Source organism: Megascapheus bottae, chromosome 6 (genome assembly GCF_031878675.1).
Source record: "Megascapheus bottae isolate mThoBot1 chromosome 6, mThoBot2.hap1, whole genome shotgun sequence".
NCBI lineage: Eukaryota > Metazoa > Chordata > Mammalia > Rodentia > Geomyidae > Megascapheus > Megascapheus bottae.
In genome coordinates, this window is record NC_143514.1 from 55,347,837 (window position 1) to 55,366,193 (window position 18,357).

An 18,357-nucleotide genomic window follows, 5' to 3' on the forward strand; every position below is an offset into this window, starting at 1 on the left:
AGTAAAGTTGATTCTTCTTGAAAATTATTCTTCTATTAGCTTCTATTCAAGTGCACCCATTTTATTTCCTACATTCATTAGTACTTTTCTCAGTCTGACTTGTAGCTTCTCTGCCTTTCCTCAACCCTGAATATTAGGTATCTCACCAAGGCCCATTTCTTGTTGGTATTTTCTATGTAAGTGATTTGATTTACTGCTGTTAATTGAAAACACCATACAAGTGCAAGTGAGTCTCAAACTTACATCTTTAAGGATTTGTGAAATAAGTAAGTAGTATTGCACTTGTCTAGCATACATAAGGCCCTGGGTTTGGTCCCTAGCACCACCAAAAATAAACTTATATACCTATCCCTGATCTTTTCCTTCTGTTTTGTACTGTGCCAGTTGCCAGTCACTTCAAAAAAAAGTCTTGGGGTCCGGGAGTTTGGCCTAATGTATATAATACATGATGTAGTTAAATTTATAAATTTATATTATCTATATATACCTTAATATAAGGCCTAGCTGTCAGGGTCCTTCGTCCCCAGTCCCTCTCTACTAGCAGAGGGGATGGAGAAAAACACACTCCGACCAGTCCAAGCCACGAGAGGAAAGGGCCCACTGTCCTCCCGCACTTAGCCTTCTTACCCCAGAGCACGAACAGAGACGCCATGCAGCTTCATCAAGGCAGGAAAATCTCTCTCTCTCTTTATTCCCCAAATCCCTCCTCCTTATATTGGGTGCGGGAGCCTATCAGTATAAAAGATGGACAGGACAAAGAGGTGTTTTATCCCTATTACAAGCCTCAGCAGAGAGTGATCAGGATATGGCTTTACACGGCTCCCAACACCTAGCTATAAAATAAATGTAAGAATTAGATATTGTATATGTAATGCATGATAAATATACAAATTTTAATTTCCATTATAGCTACCTTTACTTACAGTTTTTACACTTTAATTTTTAATTTTTAATTTTTTTTTTGCCAGTTCTAGGGCTTGAACTCAGGGCCTAAGCACTGTCCTTGGACCTTGTGAAGGCTATCACTCTACCACTTGAGCCACAGCACCACTTCCAGCTTTTCTATGTATGTGATACTGAGGAAATGAACCCAGGGCTTCATACGTACTAGGCAAGTGCTCTACCAGTATGCCACATTCCCAGCTCCTAGATTTTACACTTTTTAAGATACAAGAAATCATACTTTAAAAAAATAATTTTCAAGGTTAATTTGCTCTATTGTTATTGTAAAAATTATGTACAGGTGCTGAGAGTGTGGCCTAGTGGTAGAGTACTTGCCTAGCATACACAAAGTCATGAGTTTGATTCCTCGGTATCACATACGCAGAAAAAGCTGTGGCTCAAGTGGTAGAGTGCTAGCTTTGAGCAAAAGAAGCATAGGGATAGTGCCCAGGCCCTGAGTTCAAACACCCGGACTGGCAAAAAAAAAGAAAGCAAAACAAAAATGATGTACAGGGCCAGAAGTTTGGCCTGAGTTCAAGGCCCAGGACTGGCAAAATAAAATAAAAGAAAAGAAGTAAGAAATAATTATTTTTTTAAAAAAAGGGTGAAAAAGTGCAATAATAGAGCTCACTGAACACTAATGAAAGTAAACTAAACAATATATAGGTGGAGAAGGAGGGAGGACTGGGAGACAGTAAGGGAACAGAAGACACTATTAAGGGCTGGGAGTTTGGCCTAGTGGTAGAGTGCTTGCCTTGCATGCACGAAGACCTGGGTTTGATTCCTAGGTACCACATACATAGAAAAAAGCAGGAAGTGGTGCTGAGCTCAAATGGTAGAGCTCTATCCTTGAAAAAGTCCAAGGACAGTGCTCAGGCCCTGAACTCAAGCCCAGGACCGGCAAGAAAAAAAAAAAAAAAGGAATAGTTTCATCAAATCATGATTTTCATATCTTTTATTACCAAGTAGCTGTGATTTCAGGTATAAGTCTGGAAAACTTATTTGTTGCTCTTCAGTTTGGGTGCTAGGGATTAAACCTCAGGATCTTATGCTTGCTAAGCATACACTATTACTTCTGATCTCCCCCTTCAGTTGCTGTTGCTTTGGGAAATTTTTCTACTACCCATAAAGGAAACTAAACCTTTAAATCTTACACATACATTAAAGATCAGCTTTCAATAATATGAATTGCTTTATTTTCTAGGAGCATTATGGGTATGTATAATTTTAAACCCACATTGCAAGCTGGAAGAAAAATCCTGTTGGCTACAGCAACTACAGAAGTGGAGTGACCTGGATGTCTGTCCCCTAGAGGACGGAAACTATGGACATGAACTACCCAACATCACCAATGCACGTCCCCAGAGTGCCAGTCACAGTCCAGGTGAGACAAGTGTCTTTTTAGGCTCTTTGTGCCTAGAACTTCAGAAGGTGGAAGGTAAAGCCTCAGAACAATGGCGACTAGACAGCCTGTTAGCTATGTAAATTGCCATCCTGAGTAAGAATAGCCTGTGTTTTTTGTTTTGTTTTGTTTGTTGTTGTTTTGCCAGTCCTGGGGCTTCAACTCAAGGCCTAGGCACTGTCCTTGAGCTTTCTCAAAGCTAAGGTTCTACCACCTGAGCCACAGCACCACTTTCAGCTTTTTCTATGTATGTGGTACCGAGGAATCGACCCTAGAGCTTTGTGCATGCTAGGCAAACACTCTCTCACCAGGCCAAACTCCTGGCCCCATGACCCTATCTAGTGGATCTTAACCTCAGATTGGGTTGATTTGGGTAGTCAGAAGATCTAACTCAAGGGAAAGATAGAAAGACTACCAAAACATAAATTTCCTGCCAACAGCCTGTCTTGCTAATTCTTTCTCTCTTTCTTCCTTTTTCTTTCTTCCTTCCTTCCTTCTTTCCATCTACCTACCTTCTTTCCCTCTTTCTTTCTTCTCTCCCTCCTTCCTTCCTCCTTTCCTTTTTCCTTTCTTTCCCTCTTTCTCTTTTCTGTAATATGAAAGGGTTTATTTGTGCTATTTCTGTACATGCATACAGTCTTACTTTTGAACAAATTGACTATTGCTCTCCTCTCACCTCTTCCCTTTTTCAAACAACATTTGGTGGGTTCACTATTATTATTATTTGTGGGTCATAGAGCTTGAACTCTGAACCTGGGCACTGTCCCTGAGCTCTTCAGCTCAAGGCTACCACCCTACCCCTTGAGCCACAGCCCCACTTCCCATTTTCTAGTGATTAACTGGAGATAAGAGTCTCAAGGTCCTTTTGTGCCTCCGCTACTTTGAACCTTGACCCACAGGTCTCAGCCTCCTGAGTAACTAGGATTATAGGCGTGAGCCACTGCGCCTGGCATGTTTCATTATTCTTTTGCTGTATTTATGTGTGTATACATCTACACACACATACACAACATATTTTCTTTGTCTTTTCATTGTTAGTTGGGACCTCAGCTAATTCTATAATTTAGCTCTTTGAACATGCAGATGAATTTTGGTTTTGAGGAGCTTCCATACTGATTTCTGTAGTGTTAGACTAGTTTACATTCCTACCAGCAATATATGAGAGTTCCCCTCACATACTTCTTGCCAGCATTTGTTAAGAATTTGTTTCCAGGTGCCCATGGTCTATGCATATAATCCTAGCTTCTCAGGAGGCTGAGAACTAAGAATCTCAATTCAAAGCCAACTCTGGCAGGAAAATCCATGAGACTGTCCCAAAAGCTGAAATGGAGCTGTGGCTCAAGTGGTAGAGTACTATCCTTGAGCAAAAAAGCTCAGGGACAGTGCCAGGCCTGAATTCAAGTTCCAGGACTGGTGCACACATGCATGTGTGCACACACATATATACATACACACATACACACACACAGAAACACACATAGACACACACAATTTTTTTGTGTGTGTGTCGATTGTGGGGCTTGAACTCTGGGCCTGGGAGCTGTCTTAGAGCTCTTCAGCTCAAGGCTAGTACTCTACCAATTGAGCCACAGCACCCCATCTGTTTTTTTGGTGCTTATTTGGAGATAAGAGTGTCAAGGACCTTTTGTGTCCTGGCTGGCTTTGAACCATGATCTCAGATCTCAACCTCCTGGGTAACTAGGATTACAGGCATGAACTACCAGTGCTCAGCTCACCCACACAATTCTCTCTCTCTTTTTTTTTTTTTTTTATTTGCCAGTCCTGGGGCTTGAACTCGGGGCTTGGGCACTGTCCTTGGGTATTTTCGAGGCTAGCACTCTACCCTTGAGCCACAGCACCACTTCCAGCTTTTTCTCTGTGTATGTGATTCCTGGAAATCGAACCCAGGGCTTCATGAATACTAGGTGAGCACTCTACCACTAAGCTATGCTGCTGGCACACACAATTTTTGATGATTGTCATTCTCACTAGAGTAAGATGAAATCTTATTGTAGTTTTCATTTACATTTTCTTTTTTCTAAGGATGTTGAGCATTCTTGTTTCTCTTTTTTTCTCAAATTTTTCTTGGCAGCATTAGAACTTGAACTCAAGGCTTACCATTGCTACAGAAGTGCTCTGCCACCGGGCACAGTGCTCACGCCTGTAATCCTAGCTACTCAGGAGGCTGAGAACTGAGGATCACAGTTCTGAGTCAACCTGGACACTAAAGTTCATGAGACTCTTATCCAATTAATTACCAGGAAACCGGAAATGGCACAGTGGCTCAATTGGTAGAGCACTAGCCTTGAGCTGAAGAGCTGAGGGACAGCGCCCAGGCCCAAAGTTCACATCCCACAAAAAAAAAAAAAAAAAAAAAAAAAGCTTACTCACACAGTAAGATTCTATTTGCCAGTTTTGTCAACTTTCCTTATTAGGGAATAAGACTATAAATTTGGAAATATTGGTATGATAAAAGTACCAAAACATAACAGCTTTAGCTCTTTTTTAATTTTTACTTAGTTATTTGTGGTGTTTGCTGTGTCTTCTTTTTTTTTTTTTTTTTTTTGTGGGTCATGGGACTTGAACTCAGCCTGGGTACTGTCCCTGAGCTCTTCAGCTACTGCCCTACCCTCAAACCACAGCTCCACTTCCCACTTTCTAGAAGTTAATTGAAGATAAGAGTCTCCGGTCCTTTTGTGCCCTGGCTGGCTTTGAACCTTGATCTTATCCTCCTGAGTAGCTAGGATTACAGGTGTGAGCCACTGTGCCCTGCTGTGTCTTCTTATTTTCGTACTTTGTTTCAGACAAAGTCTTAATTCAGTGTGAAGCCCATGAGAGCCTGGAACTCATGATCATCTGGAATCAATCTCCTGAGAAATTAAAAGGAAACCTTTAATATAATAAGGGTCATACTATAGATGATACAAATTATGGATTAGCCAGGGAAAGTATCTGCTTGCTTCTCTCTTGCTTTGACACAGTTTATATCCTCATTATTGAGCATCTGAGCATCACTGCCTCTCCTAACTTCCATGTGGCTCTGAGTTCTAATAGAAACTGATCTTCAGTAGGAGACCATAGGCAACCATGTTTTTGTATAAAGATTCACTCACCCAAGAAGAATGATACCTGGACACAATGGTTTGTCTCTCATTGCTCTCAGGGGTTAGAATTAGCCAATACTATTTGTTTTCTTTCTCCAGACTCCTTATCCCAACCAAGACGAACAGTGTTCACTAGAGCCATTGAAGGCCGCGAATTACACTGGCAGGACAGCCACCTACAGCGAATAATCAGCAGTGATATATATATAGCGCCTGTCTGCCAGCGAGAAAATGAGCGACTACTCTTTAATTCCCATGGTCAGCCACTGTGGCTTGGTAAGTCTATCCATATTCTACTATAAGAATTTCAGATCAATTGAAGAAGGTGGGGGCAGGGAAACGGGGACAAAAACATGAAAAGGGGTATCAATGTGTGAGAAGTAATGTACCTACTACCTGACAAATGTAACTGTAACCGCTCTATACGTTATCCCGACAATAAAAAAAATAAAAAAGAATTTCAGTTCAAGGTGCTGGTGACTGATACCTGTAATCCTAGCTACTCAGGTATCTGAGATGTGAGGACTGATATTTGAAACCAGCTCAGATAAGAAAGTCAATGAAACTCTATCTCCAATTAACTACTCAAAAAGCAGGAAGTAGAGGTGTGGCTCAAATGGTAGAGTGCCAGCCTTGAGCCAAAGAGCTCAGGGAGAGTTCCCAGGCCCTGAGTTCAAGACAAGGATTATCATCATCAATATTAGTTTTAGGGCCCAACATCACCTCATACTAGACCCAAATGAGCAATACCAGCTACAGTGTGGACAGTTTTCACACACTCATTTCAGGCCTTTACTATCAACTCAGGATATGTATTTGAAGCCTAAGCTATATAAATATGTGTTTAGCTGAGGTATAGTAACTTCAAATCAGAATTTATATGTAGTCCCCTATGTTTGGAGAGGATAAAAGAATGAATACATCTTGAAGTATTTTTGAGTGTTAACAGAGCCATTAGACATCATTATACATTCTTAATTGTCACCAGTTACTGAACATTATAGTCTCTGAATCATATTTTTTGCTTAAAATATACTATTTAAAACTTACTTACCTTATGCTATAACTAGGACACAATTTACATTTGTCACCAAACTTTTCCTTTCCTCTTTCCCATCTTCACACTTTCTTTTATAGCACAATAGAACTGTTCCATGCTGAGCTTAATATTCCCTCTGAAATAGTTTTGTGGCTTATTATCATTCTGTCCTTGACTTTATTATAGTATACCCACTCCAAAATAAACATTCTCTTAAAAAATACTCATTTTCTATATACATTTTAATCATTTTCTCCAGTTTCCTACTTCCATCCCTCTCCCCATATTTTTGTCTTTCTTAAACTCTTGCTGAATCTTTAAATATTCCTATCTTTTTCTAAGAGCTTTGGCAAACTGTGGGTCACCATCTGAAGTTCCCTGTATTCACAGATAATACATTTTATTTTGTATATATCCCTTCTGTACTATACCATCACACTGAGGCTTCAATGTAGCTCTTTCAAGGTAGCATTTGTGACTTTTTTTTTAAAAAGTAGAAGATATAAGGTTGAATTTGAGGAATGAACTAAATACAAGCTTCCTTTGTCAAGCACGAGTTCTTTAATTTGAAATGTTAAATAAAGTATTCTTTCCTGGTAGAGCATGTGCCTACAGCTTGTGCTCGAGTTGATGCCCTGCGTTCTCATGGTTATCCAAAAGAGGCCCTCAGACTTACAGTGGCCATTATTAATACCCTGAGGTTACAGCAGCAGCGACAACTAGAAATCTACAAGCATCAGAAAAAAGGTATAGTGATCTGAAATTATCTAATTTATTTAGGACTACTGCTAATAAACATCCTCAAGAAATAGGCCAGGAACCTAATTTTCATTATTATGGTATGGCAGAAGCTGGGAAAATCAAAGTAATTCTGTCTTCTATGGGGAGTATCTTCCTTTTTATCTGTATGCATCTCAGTTTTATCATGTAAAATGGAAACATGGTACTTGCCTCACTCCTTCTCAGTACAAATAAAAAGCCCACTAAGGTCCTATATGGAAAGTTCCTTCTTAAGCATATGTTCACATAATATACAATACCAGCAGTCAATCTAAATTCAGACCACAACACCTTGAAGCTGGCTCTAAGGAACTATCAAGCAAAAGCAAGGCTATAAGGGGAGCTTTTCTTGTACTCTAATGTCAAGGTCTGAATGAGACTGATGAGACCAAAGTACAAAACATGAGTAATAAATCTCTATTATTGTCTAAAACTTTGAACCTACTTATTTCCAGAACTGTTGCAGAGAGGAACCACAACCATCACAAACTTGGAGGGCTGGGTGGGCCACCCTCTTGATCCTATTGGCTGCCTGTTTCTCACTTTGACTGAGGCTTGCCGCCTGAATGATGATGGCTATATGGAAGTGTCAGGTATAAGAATCAACCTGAGAAGCTGAGATTGCCCTCGCAGCCCTCTTGTCCCTGTAAAACTCAGCTCTACCTCTCTTGAAGCTACTTTTTTCCATTTCATTCAAAGGACACCTGCTTCCTCTCTTTACCACTTTCCTTTACCCCTATGGTCTGACCTTGTCCTCCTTTCCCATTTTACCTTACCAGCTTTCTTGCATCTCTTTTTACCACAAATACCTTCAGAATGTACTCCAAAGTGGAATAAAAACAGTTACAGGAATTTCAGGAGTCAAAAACCAGAACTTCAGAGCAATTTGGAAATGGGAGCGAACTTCCATGAAAAAATGTATGTGTCCACCAAATACAGTGGTTCAAGCCTGTAATCCAGCTGCTTGAGAGTCAGAGACCAGAAAGATATCATGATTTGAAATCAGCCCAGGCAAAAAAGATAGTGACACACACACACCCCCATCTCAACCAACAAGAAGGGCTCGGTGGTTCAAATCTGTCATTTCATCTATTGGGAGGACTAGGTGGGAAAATCACAGTGTTGAGGCTTTGGACAAAAAGCAAGCCCCTGTATAAAAAATAACATAAAACAAAACATGTTGGAGTTTTGGCCCAGAAAGTGTGAGGCTTGGGACCAGGAGTTTGACCTAACAGTAGAGTGCGTGCCTAGCATTCACAAAGCCCTGGGTACAGTTCTTTGGTACCATATACACAAAAAAGGCTGGAAGTAGTGCTGCAGCTCAAGTGGTAGAGTGCTAGCCTTGAGTTGAAAAGCTCAGGAACAGAGCCCAGGGCCAGAGTTCAAGCTCTACTACTTATATAAAAAGCTGGAAATGGCACTGTGATTCAAGTGGCAGAGCACGCTAGCCTTGAGCAAAAAGTGTCAAAGGACACTGAATTCAAGCCCTAGGACTGGCAAAAAAAAAAAAATCTATTAATCCTGTCTAAAGAATCTGGTGTTTGTTGCCCTCAGATATAAATGAAAGTAGACTCCCTGTGTACCAGCATGTACCTGTAGCATCAGGCTGCCCAAACAGTGGTGAGTCCTACTTGTCATTGGCCCTGGAAGTTGCTCTGATGGGCATGGGTCAACAAAGGGTAATGCCTGAAGGCCTCTACGCACAAGACAAGGTATGCCGTAATGAGGAGCAACTTCTGACCCAACTCCAGGAGCTACAGCTAGATGATGAGCTGGTACAGATACTACGGAAACAGTGCATCTTATTGCTGGAAGGTAAGTAGAGGACTATTATCATAGTATTTGGGGCTGTGAATAGACTTCCCTCTCTAGAAGAGCTCAGGTATAGGAGTACTTAGGACATTAACATGTGACGAAATTTCCCATGGCTAGCAAACACACATAGGACCCTAAAGTTCCCACATCTAGGCTAGCAAATGGAAATATACAGATAAATAACTGGCTGGTTGGCAGAGAGTTTGGCCTAATGGTTAAAGTGCTTGCCTAGCATGCATGAAGACCTGGGTTCGATTCCTCAGTACCACATACATAGGAAAAAGCCGGAAGTGGTGCTGAGGCTCAAGTGGTAGAGCTCTAGCCTTGAGAAAGTTCAAGGACAGTGCTCAGGCCCTAAGCTCAAGCCCAGGACTGGCAAAAATAAAATAAAATAAAATAACTGGCTGGTTTATCTTCTTCCTGCAGGAGGCCCCTTCAGTGGGCTAGGAGAAGTCATCCACCGAGAGAGTGTTCCCATGCATACCTTTGCCAAGTATTTGTTTTCAGCTCTGCTGCCTCATGACCCAGACCTTTCCTATAAATTAGCCTTACGTGCCATGAGGTGGGTAGCCCATTTCTAAGCCAATTGCCTCCATTTCTCTTTCTTTGCTTATCCTGCTTTTTTTTCTTTCTTTTTTTTTCTTGTGTGTGTGTGTGTGCTGATCCTAAAGCTTGAACTCAGGGCCTGGATGCTATGCCTTAGCTTTTGTGCTCAAGGCTAGCACTCTGCTACTTGAGCCATAGCTCCATTTCTGGTTTTTTGGTGGCTAGTTGAAAAGAAGAGTCTCATGGATTTCCTTGCCCAGGCTGACATTGAGCTGAGATCCTTAGATCTCAACCTCCTGAGTTACTAGAATCACAGGCATGAGCCACCAGCACCTGGCTCCTACTTTCTTTTCTTTCCCTCTTTGTTTATTCTGGTGACTTCTCACCACACCTACCTCACCATGGCTATTAGTTTCATGTTATAATTCCTATCTGAAATTCCTTGTTCATGAACCACTTGGCCTCCTAGCTATATATTCATGGTACCGTGCCTAAAGAAGCCCCTGAAATACTAATAGATATAGAGTATTTAAGATCTGAGTCTTTCTGTTCTGAAGGTATGTAGCTGAGATGTTTGAGCCCTTCAGCAACCAAGATGAGTCACAGTTTCTGTGTCCAAGTCTCCAGAGGAAGTAGAGATAAGTATGTGTACTTCAAGACTTGGAAACAATGATCTATGGGAATCTTGTTTCCAAATGAATATAGGATCCTTGATCTGGGATGCAGCAGAAAATATAGAAGAGTTTTAGACTATATGACTAAAGTGACTCCTCAACTAAAAAGAAAATTCCTTGTTTTGCTGGGTGCGGTGGCTCACACCTGTAATCCTAGCTACTCAGAAGGCTGAGAACTGAGGATCACGGTTCAAAGCCAGCCCGGGTACTACAATTAATCACCAGAAAACTGGAAGTGGCACTGTGGCTCAAGGGTAGAGCAGTAGCCTTGAGCCGAAGAGCTCAGGGACAAAGCCCAGGCCCAGAGTTCAAGCCCCATAACCCGGAAAGAAAGAAAGAAAGGAAGAGAGAAAGAAAGAAAGAAAGAAAGAGGAAAGGAAAGGAAGAAAGGAAGGGAGGGAGGGAGGGAGGGAGGGAGGGAGGAAGGAAAAGAAAAGAAGGAAGGAAGGAAGGAAAAGAAAGAAAAGAAAAGAAAAAAATTCCTTGTTTTAAAATAACCAGGCTCTTGATTTGTTTTTCAAATCCATTTGCAATGCGAACTATTCAGCTTGCATTTTTACAAGTGCTCAAACACTTGCCTCAAATATAGTAGCATTGATTTAACAACTTTTGAATTTCTTCTCTCACTAATTCTTCCCTAGCAAAGGACAAGCCAGTATCTAGATGTTGGCTAACAACTTTTCGTGGGTTTTCTAGGTTACCTGTTCTAGAAAACTCAGCTTCTACAGGTGACAGTTCACAACCTCACCATATGGTGTCTGTGGTACCCAGCCGTTATCCTCGCTGGTTCACACTTGGACATTTGGAATCACAGCAGTGTGAACTAGCCTCCACCATGCTGACTGCTGCCAAAGGTAAATATAATGTATTAGACTCCCAAGCCACCACTGTGCCTTCTTACCCATGGCCTGTCAAGAACTTGGCTTGCAGTCTCCTAAAGAAGAGAAGCTGGGCCGGGAGTTTGGCCTAGTGGTTAAAGTGCTTGCCTAGCATGCATGAAGACCCGGGTTCGATTCCTCGGTACCACATACATAGAAAAAAGCCAGAAGTGGTGCTGAGGCTCAAGTGGTAGAGCCCTAGCCTTGAGAAAGTCCAAGGACAGTGCTCAGGCCCTGAGCTCAAGCCCAGGACTGGCAAAAAAAAAAAAAAGAGAGAGAAGCTATTTTTTCTTTCCTGAAATTTTAAGTGGCAGAGATCCTCATGTTGATTGCTAATCAGAAAGAATTGGATTCAAGGGGCCGGGAGTTTGGTCTAGTGGTAGAGTGCTTGCCTAGCATGCACGAAAACCTGGGTTCGATTCTTTGGTACCACATACACAGAAAAAGCCAGAAGTGGTGCTTTGGCTCAAGTGGTAGAGCTCTAGCCTTGAGAAAGCCCAAGGACAGTGCTCAGGCCCTGAGTTCAAGCCCCAGGACTGGCAAAAAAAAAAAAAGAATCAGGCTGAGAGTTTAACCTAGTGGTAGAGAGTGCTTGCCCAGCATGCATGGAGACCTGGGTTTGATTCCTCAGTACCACATACATAGAAAAAAGCCAGAAATGGTGCTGTGGTTCAAGTGGTAGAGCTCTAGCCTTGAGAAGGGCCAAGGAGAGTGCCCAGGCCCTGAGTTCAAGGTCCAGGACTGGCAAAAAAGATAAAAAGAAAAAAAAGAAAGAAAGTAAGAATTGGGTTCAAACCAAAAGTTTGCCCTAGTTACTAACTATAAGATCCTGAATATGAGAATCAAATTATCTTCAAGTTAACTTTTAAGCATTAACTTTTAAATATAACATTCTAAAATAATGAGTTTACTTTTCCAAGTCTCAATCTGATACTAAAGTGCCAAACATTTTATACAAATTATTGAATACTGTATGGACAATGGAAAAACATAAGGCAGTCTTTCCTAAGTTGAGTCACCATAAGTCAAGGACCATCTGTTTATTAATATCCAACAAAGGTACATACATGGAGACTTGGGTGCTAGAGCAACAGGGGAGGATCAAAGATAAAATGTAAGGAGTACAATATTTCTTCAGAAAATATAATCAAAACAATCGAATTATGTATTATTCTTTGTGGGAATGTAAAGGTACTGAGCGTTGTATAGCCTAGACTGGTCTCATACTTGAAGTCTTCCCGCTAGCATTTCTGGTTCTAGGATAGTGAGATCCTATCTCAAAAAGAAATTTAGCCAGGTGCCAGTGACTTAAACCTGTAATCTACTACTTAGGCAGCCAAAATCTGAGGGTTACAGTTTGAAGCCAGCTGAGGCAGAAAAGTCTGTGAAACTCTTCTCTCCAGGTAACCACCAAAAAAGCAGAAGTGGAGGTGTGACTCAAATGGTAGAGCATCAGCTTTGAGTGAGAAGTTAATGGACAGCATTCAGATCCTGAGTTCAAGTCCCTGTACCAGCCCATGTGTGCACGCTCATGCACATGTATATACACACACACACACACACACAAATTAATTACTAAAATAATAGCATAAAAAGACAGGAAAACTACTTGATGATAGGTCTGACATAAAATGTACAGATTTGTAACAAAAACTATAGGAGATTGCCAAGATAAAGATCTATATAAATGCAAAGACATACTATAGTCATAGATTCATTAGAAAACTAAATATTGTTAAAATAGTGATTCTTGCTGGGCACTGGTAATTCTAGCTACTTAGGAGGCTGAGATTTGAAGATCACAGTTCAAAGTCAGCCCGGGAACAAAAGTCCATGAGACTCTTATCTCCAATTAACCACCAGAAAACTTGAAGTGGTGCTGTGGCTCAAAGTGGTAGAGCACTAGCCTTGAGCTGATGAGGTCAGGGACAGCACCTAGGCCCAGAGTTCAAGCCCCACAACCAACAAAAAAACTAAAATAAAGCTTTAATGTATATCGAGTAAAAGAGATACATTAAAAAGGTGGAGAGAGTATTTATGTAACTGCCTTGAGATAGAAGGAGCCACCAATTAGCTTAGTAGGGACAGCCATAAGGGATTCGTAGCATTCAGAAATATTCTATGAATTGATATTAGTCAGTTCAACCAATACCTGTTGTGTTCAACTGCCCAGGGAAAGTGTAAAGCGAACTCTGTTGTTCCTTTCCCTTCTCCTTCACCTATAGGTGATACTCTGAGGTTACGAACTATTCTGGAAGCAATACAGAAACACATCCATTCTTCCTCCCTCATCTTCAAACTGGCTCAAGATGCATTCAAGATTGCTACTCCCACAGACAGTAGTACAGACAGTACCTTGCTCAATGTGGCCTTGGAACTGGGATTACAGGTATGTGGTAGGAGTGGGTAGGTCTCTGGCTTAATGACAATCAGCAGAAGATAAATACCCTTAAGGAACTGAACATGGACTTGTTCTTTTTGAATCCTCAGAAAATAAATTCTATGCCAGGCAAAATATACAGACTCTACAAATTAGGCTCCATTTTAAAGTTAAAGCCAGAAACATATTAGCTTTGGGATCTATGATGTCCCTATCTTCTGTCTACTTTCCATCTCTACAAATCAAGCAAAGTAAGATAAGAACTTTATTTTCAGGCTGAAGGAGTGATTCAAGTGGTTAAGCGTATCAGCCAAGCAAGCAAGCTGAGCAAGTAGGACCCCTACTTCAAACCACAGTACCATAGAACTGACCAGAAATAAAAGAAGGGAGGGAGAGAACAGACCAAGGCACAAGTGGATCATGCCTGTAATTGTAGCCACTCAGAAAGCTGAGATCTGAGGACTGTGGTTCAAAACCAACATGGGCAGGAAAGTCCATGAGACTTTTTTTTATCTCCAATAAACTACAGAAAAAGCTGGAAGTGAAACCACTTGTGTCTCAAATGGTGCAGCACTACCCTTGGACAAAAGAAGCTCAGGAACAGTGTCCAAGCCCTGAGTTCAATCCCCAGCACTGGCGCATACACACAAAAAAATGAATTTTTATTTTTATTTGGTCCGAGTCATCAGTGAAGCTTATTTAACTAGTGGAAGTTATCAGAAATTAAACCTACCCGTACTTATCAGGGGAAAGACAATGTTTAAGCACGCACAAAAAATGGTTGCATAGATATAAGAGGAAGTAGGAAGGAAGGAGTCACAACTGCCATTCCCTTACCACTATAAATTCCTCATTTGTGCCCAGGTGATGCGGATGACATTATCAACTCTTAACTGGAGGCGCCGGGAGATGGTTCGATGGTTGGTGACCTGTGCTACAGAAGTGGGTGAGTGTCCCACTTCCTTCTATCCCCAGGGGAGTGTGTAGGCCCAACTCTTTAAATGGGACTGTGAATCTTTAGTGCTGTCATAGTCCTGTCCCTGGTTCCCTAGAAGTTGGGGCTGCTGGTAGCAGCAGATGGCCTCTGTTCTGCCACCCCCAGCTCCACTCCCATGCTTGGTCCATATCCTCTTGTCAGCACACTTCAACCCTCTCAGAGACGTGTGTAAGAGAATGAATTTTCAGCCACTCTTACTCATATACTTACTTGGGAGATAGAAGGCCCCAATCCCTTCTGTGCTTCTGAGAACAGAAGCCCCACATAATTTGGAAGCTCAGGGACCCCTTTTAGAGCCCAGAGCCCCAACATAAGACCCTTTCCAGAGGCCCCACTTCAGCTCGAACTCCCAAGACAACCCATGCTTGGGACAGGCAAACTATAGGCTCTGTTGCTCCATCCTTGTGAGGAGCTAAGAATTGCTGCAGAGATCTACAATCCTCTGACCCAGGGAAGGAAGGGATGGGAAGAGAGCCCAAACAGGGTCTGGCCATCTGGGATGCTCCCCTTGCCCTGGTTTGCCTCAGATCATCTCAAGGCTGCTGAGGAGGAGGGAGAACTCGTCTCTGCAGGCCAAGTTCAGACCCCAAATGGTAATGTGGGCAGACCTGGATCAGGACCCGGATGGCCACTGCTGAGCTCAGGCTCTCCCTGACAGGTGTGCGGGCCCTCGTGAGCATCTTGCAGAACTGGTACACACTCTTCACCCCCACCGAGGCTACTAGTATTGTGGCTGCCACAGCTGTATCCCATACCACTATCCTGCGCCTCAGTCTTGACTATCCACAGCGGGAGGAACTGGCTAGCTGTGCTCGCACACTGGCCCTGCAGTGTGCCATGAAGGATCCACAGAGCTGTGCCTTGTCAGCCCTTACACTCTGTGAGAAAGACCACATTGCCTTTGAGGCAGCCTATCAGATTGCCATTGATGCTGCTGCTGGTGGTATGACCCATTCACAGCTGTTCACCATTGCCCGCTACATGGAGCTCCGTGGCTACCCGCTACGTGCCTTCAAGCTGGCCTCACTGGCCATGAGCCATCTTAACCTGGCCTACAACCAGGATACACACCCAGCCATCAATGATGTGCTCTGGGCTTGTGCCCTCAGCCACTCGCTAGGCAAGAATGAGCTGGCAGCTCTCATCCCCCTGGTGGTGAAGAGTGTGCACTGTGCCACGGTGCTTTCAGACATCCTGCGGCGGTGCACAGTGACTGCACCTGGCCTGGCTGGCATCCCAGGCCGCCGCAGCTCTGGAAAGCTCATGTCCACTGACAAAGCTCCACTGCGCCAGCTGCTGGATGCCACCATCAATGCCTATATCAATACTACACACTCACGTCTGACACACATCAGCCCCCGCCACTATGGAGAGTTCATTGAGTTTCTGAGCAAGGCTCGGGAAACATTCCTGCTGCCCCAGGATGGCCACTTACAATTTGCCCAGTTTATTGACAACCTCAAGCAGATTTACAAAGGCAAGAAGAAGCTGATGCTGCTGGTTCGGGAGCGTTTTGGCTGAGAAAGCAGGTGTCTCACTGTCAGGGCAGCCTGGGCTCCCAGGTACCATCAAGTCAGGCTAAGGACACTGAAACATTTGTCCACCCTGAGAGGACTCTGAGCACTCAGAGCAAAGGATGGGGAGAGTCCAACTGTAGCCAATATGCCTGCCTTGGCAAATTTTTTTACAGCCCACTGTTCCTGGAGGATCTGGGCCCTTCATATTGATCAGAAACCCCACAACATGCCACCTCACGCCCTTATATCCTGCGTGTCCTGGGCATTGGCCCCTCTCCCTTGGCAAACACAAAAATTGTTCCGACTCAGGGATTGCTTAACCAGAGAAACAGAAGCATTTATGGTACTGTACATACTATAGTATATGTGTTGCCAATTATTGTAAAGTTGTAACTATTTATAATTCCAGCTTTGGTTTGATGAGCACTTAAAAGTAGCTGTGGGTGGGAGGATAGGCTTGTTTTCTGAGGAGACTCAACCATTTCTCAGGTTTCCCTTGCAGAGTGTATGATGTTGTCAGTGGACAAGTGGGGGTGGCAGAGAAAAAAATGGACAGTTAAAATAAATCCCAAGTCTTGTCTATGCAGAAACCCCAGCCTGAAGACAAAGAATCTGTAGCCCAATAGTGGGCAAGGGGCAGAGGCCAAGACTGGACTTAAAACTCTTGCCTCTCAAAGCAATGAAGATACTGAAACTCCTGCCCCTGCCTCACACACTCTCTCAGGAGCCTGCTAGTCCCTGGACAACAGGTTCAGGGAGAAGATGAGTCTGAGAAGCCACTGAGTTCATAATATGCATCTGCTGTGGTCACCTTTATGTTAGTGAGAATCTGGTTTCATCTCCAATTCTCTGTATGTGGTTGTCAGTATGGCTAAATACATGTGTCTATGTATATATGTGATACATGTTTATGTTGAACTGTAGATTTCTGTTCACTGTTTAATTTGCAAATGTGTGATAATATGTATCTGTAAGTCTACTCCTTTGCATGTACATGTACACATAAGTGTATGTGTATAAACATGTTTGTGTCTGTGTGTCTACCTGCTAGCCATGGGTCTGTTTAGTGTACCTTTATATGTATAACTAAGTTATTTCTATATTAGTTACATTCATGTATTCATGTTTGAGGATCTGCATGAATGTGTCCATTCTCATGGATTTTTTTTGTTTTTTGGGTTTTTTTTTTTTTACCAGATCTCTTTCCTATTCCTTAGTCTCTTTCTCCAACTAAACATTTGTTCCCACCTCATGCCTCCTCTGTTCACCTTTCTCTCAACAAACAAGCCTCTAAACACCAGTGTCCATTTTGTCCTAAGACTGGTTACTTCAGCTTCAATTCTTTTCTCACCAATGCTTGCTTCTTTTCTCCTGCCTTTCTACCTCAAGCTTCCTCTGCCTGCTTTTGTCATAGTCCCATTGGTTGCTCATTTGGAGACTGAGGTGGTTATGCCTTTGGCCTTCCCCTTCCTAATTTCTAGCTCTAGTGGACAACCTGTCTTAGCCTTAGCTTATCTTCTCAGTGTATTATGTTCCTGCTACCTTCCTGACTCATATGCTCAGCCTAGAATCATTATAGGAGGTAGCAAGGGCATTCAAGAGTCAATTGGATACCAATGTCTTGGGTGTTTACTGTTTTGTGTCTTAGTTCTGAATTAGAGTGGGGTTTGATAGGGAAGGGGTGGTGTAGCTAGAGTGTGAACCAAGGACCTGTCTGCTTTACTTTTCTCTTTAGCAAACTATTTATGTCATCTTTTTTACTTCGAACTGTCCAGTAAGTTGTATTTACTGTTTGTGGCTACTAACGTCTTGCTGTCCAGCCAAGGGCCCCTCCAATGTCTCAGCCCAATGGGTTGGTTTAAAAAAAAGCCACTCCCATTTCTGTATCACAATTGTCCTTTTTTTAGCAAGTGTGTAAACTCGATGCTTTTCTATGAATAAATCATGGATCACAGAAAAGAATTTTCTAAAAGCAGAACTTGTGTTCTCTCAATAAATAAGGTCCTTCTTTTCCTTTCGCATTGCTCTGGCTGGGTAAGGAAACTGGCTGAAGCCTACAATAGATATAGAATGACAGATGTATTTAATGTCACACCAGACCCCTCTCCAAAGCTCACAGGCTCCTCAGAGCCTTGTTCTCAGAAAATGAGAAACTCAGAAAATAACGTGAGCAGTGAATGTGGCTTAGTGATAGAGTACTTGCCTACCATGCATGAAGCCCTGCATTCAATTCTTCAGTATCACATGAATAAAAAAAGCCAAAAGTGGCTCTGAGGCTCAAGT

At 42.5% G+C, this 18,357-nt stretch overlaps 1 protein-coding gene across 1 annotated transcript in view; it reads left to right on the plus strand.

The window, feature by feature from the left end:
* Positions 1-18,042, plus strand: part of Zswim5 (zinc finger SWIM-type containing 5) — a 95,774-nt gene extending 77,732 nt beyond the window's left edge. Inside the window, exons 5-14 of the mRNA XM_090334974.1 lie at positions 2,147-2,326; positions 5,548-5,724; positions 7,088-7,234; positions 7,723-7,860; positions 8,822-9,082; positions 9,509-9,644; positions 10,999-11,156; positions 13,406-13,569; positions 14,425-14,506; positions 15,216-18,042. Of these exons, the coding sequence (XP_090191100.1) occupies positions 2,147-2,326; positions 5,548-5,724; positions 7,088-7,234; positions 7,723-7,860; positions 8,822-9,082; positions 9,509-9,644; positions 10,999-11,156; positions 13,406-13,569; positions 14,425-14,506; positions 15,216-16,078 (2,306 nt within the window). The 3' untranslated portion in view covers positions 16,079-18,042. The remainder of the gene's footprint in view (positions 1-2,146; positions 2,327-5,547; positions 5,725-7,087; positions 7,235-7,722; positions 7,861-8,821; positions 9,083-9,508; positions 9,645-10,998; positions 11,157-13,405; positions 13,570-14,424; positions 14,507-15,215) is intronic.
* The last annotated feature ends 315 nt before the right edge of the window (positions 18,043-18,357 follow it).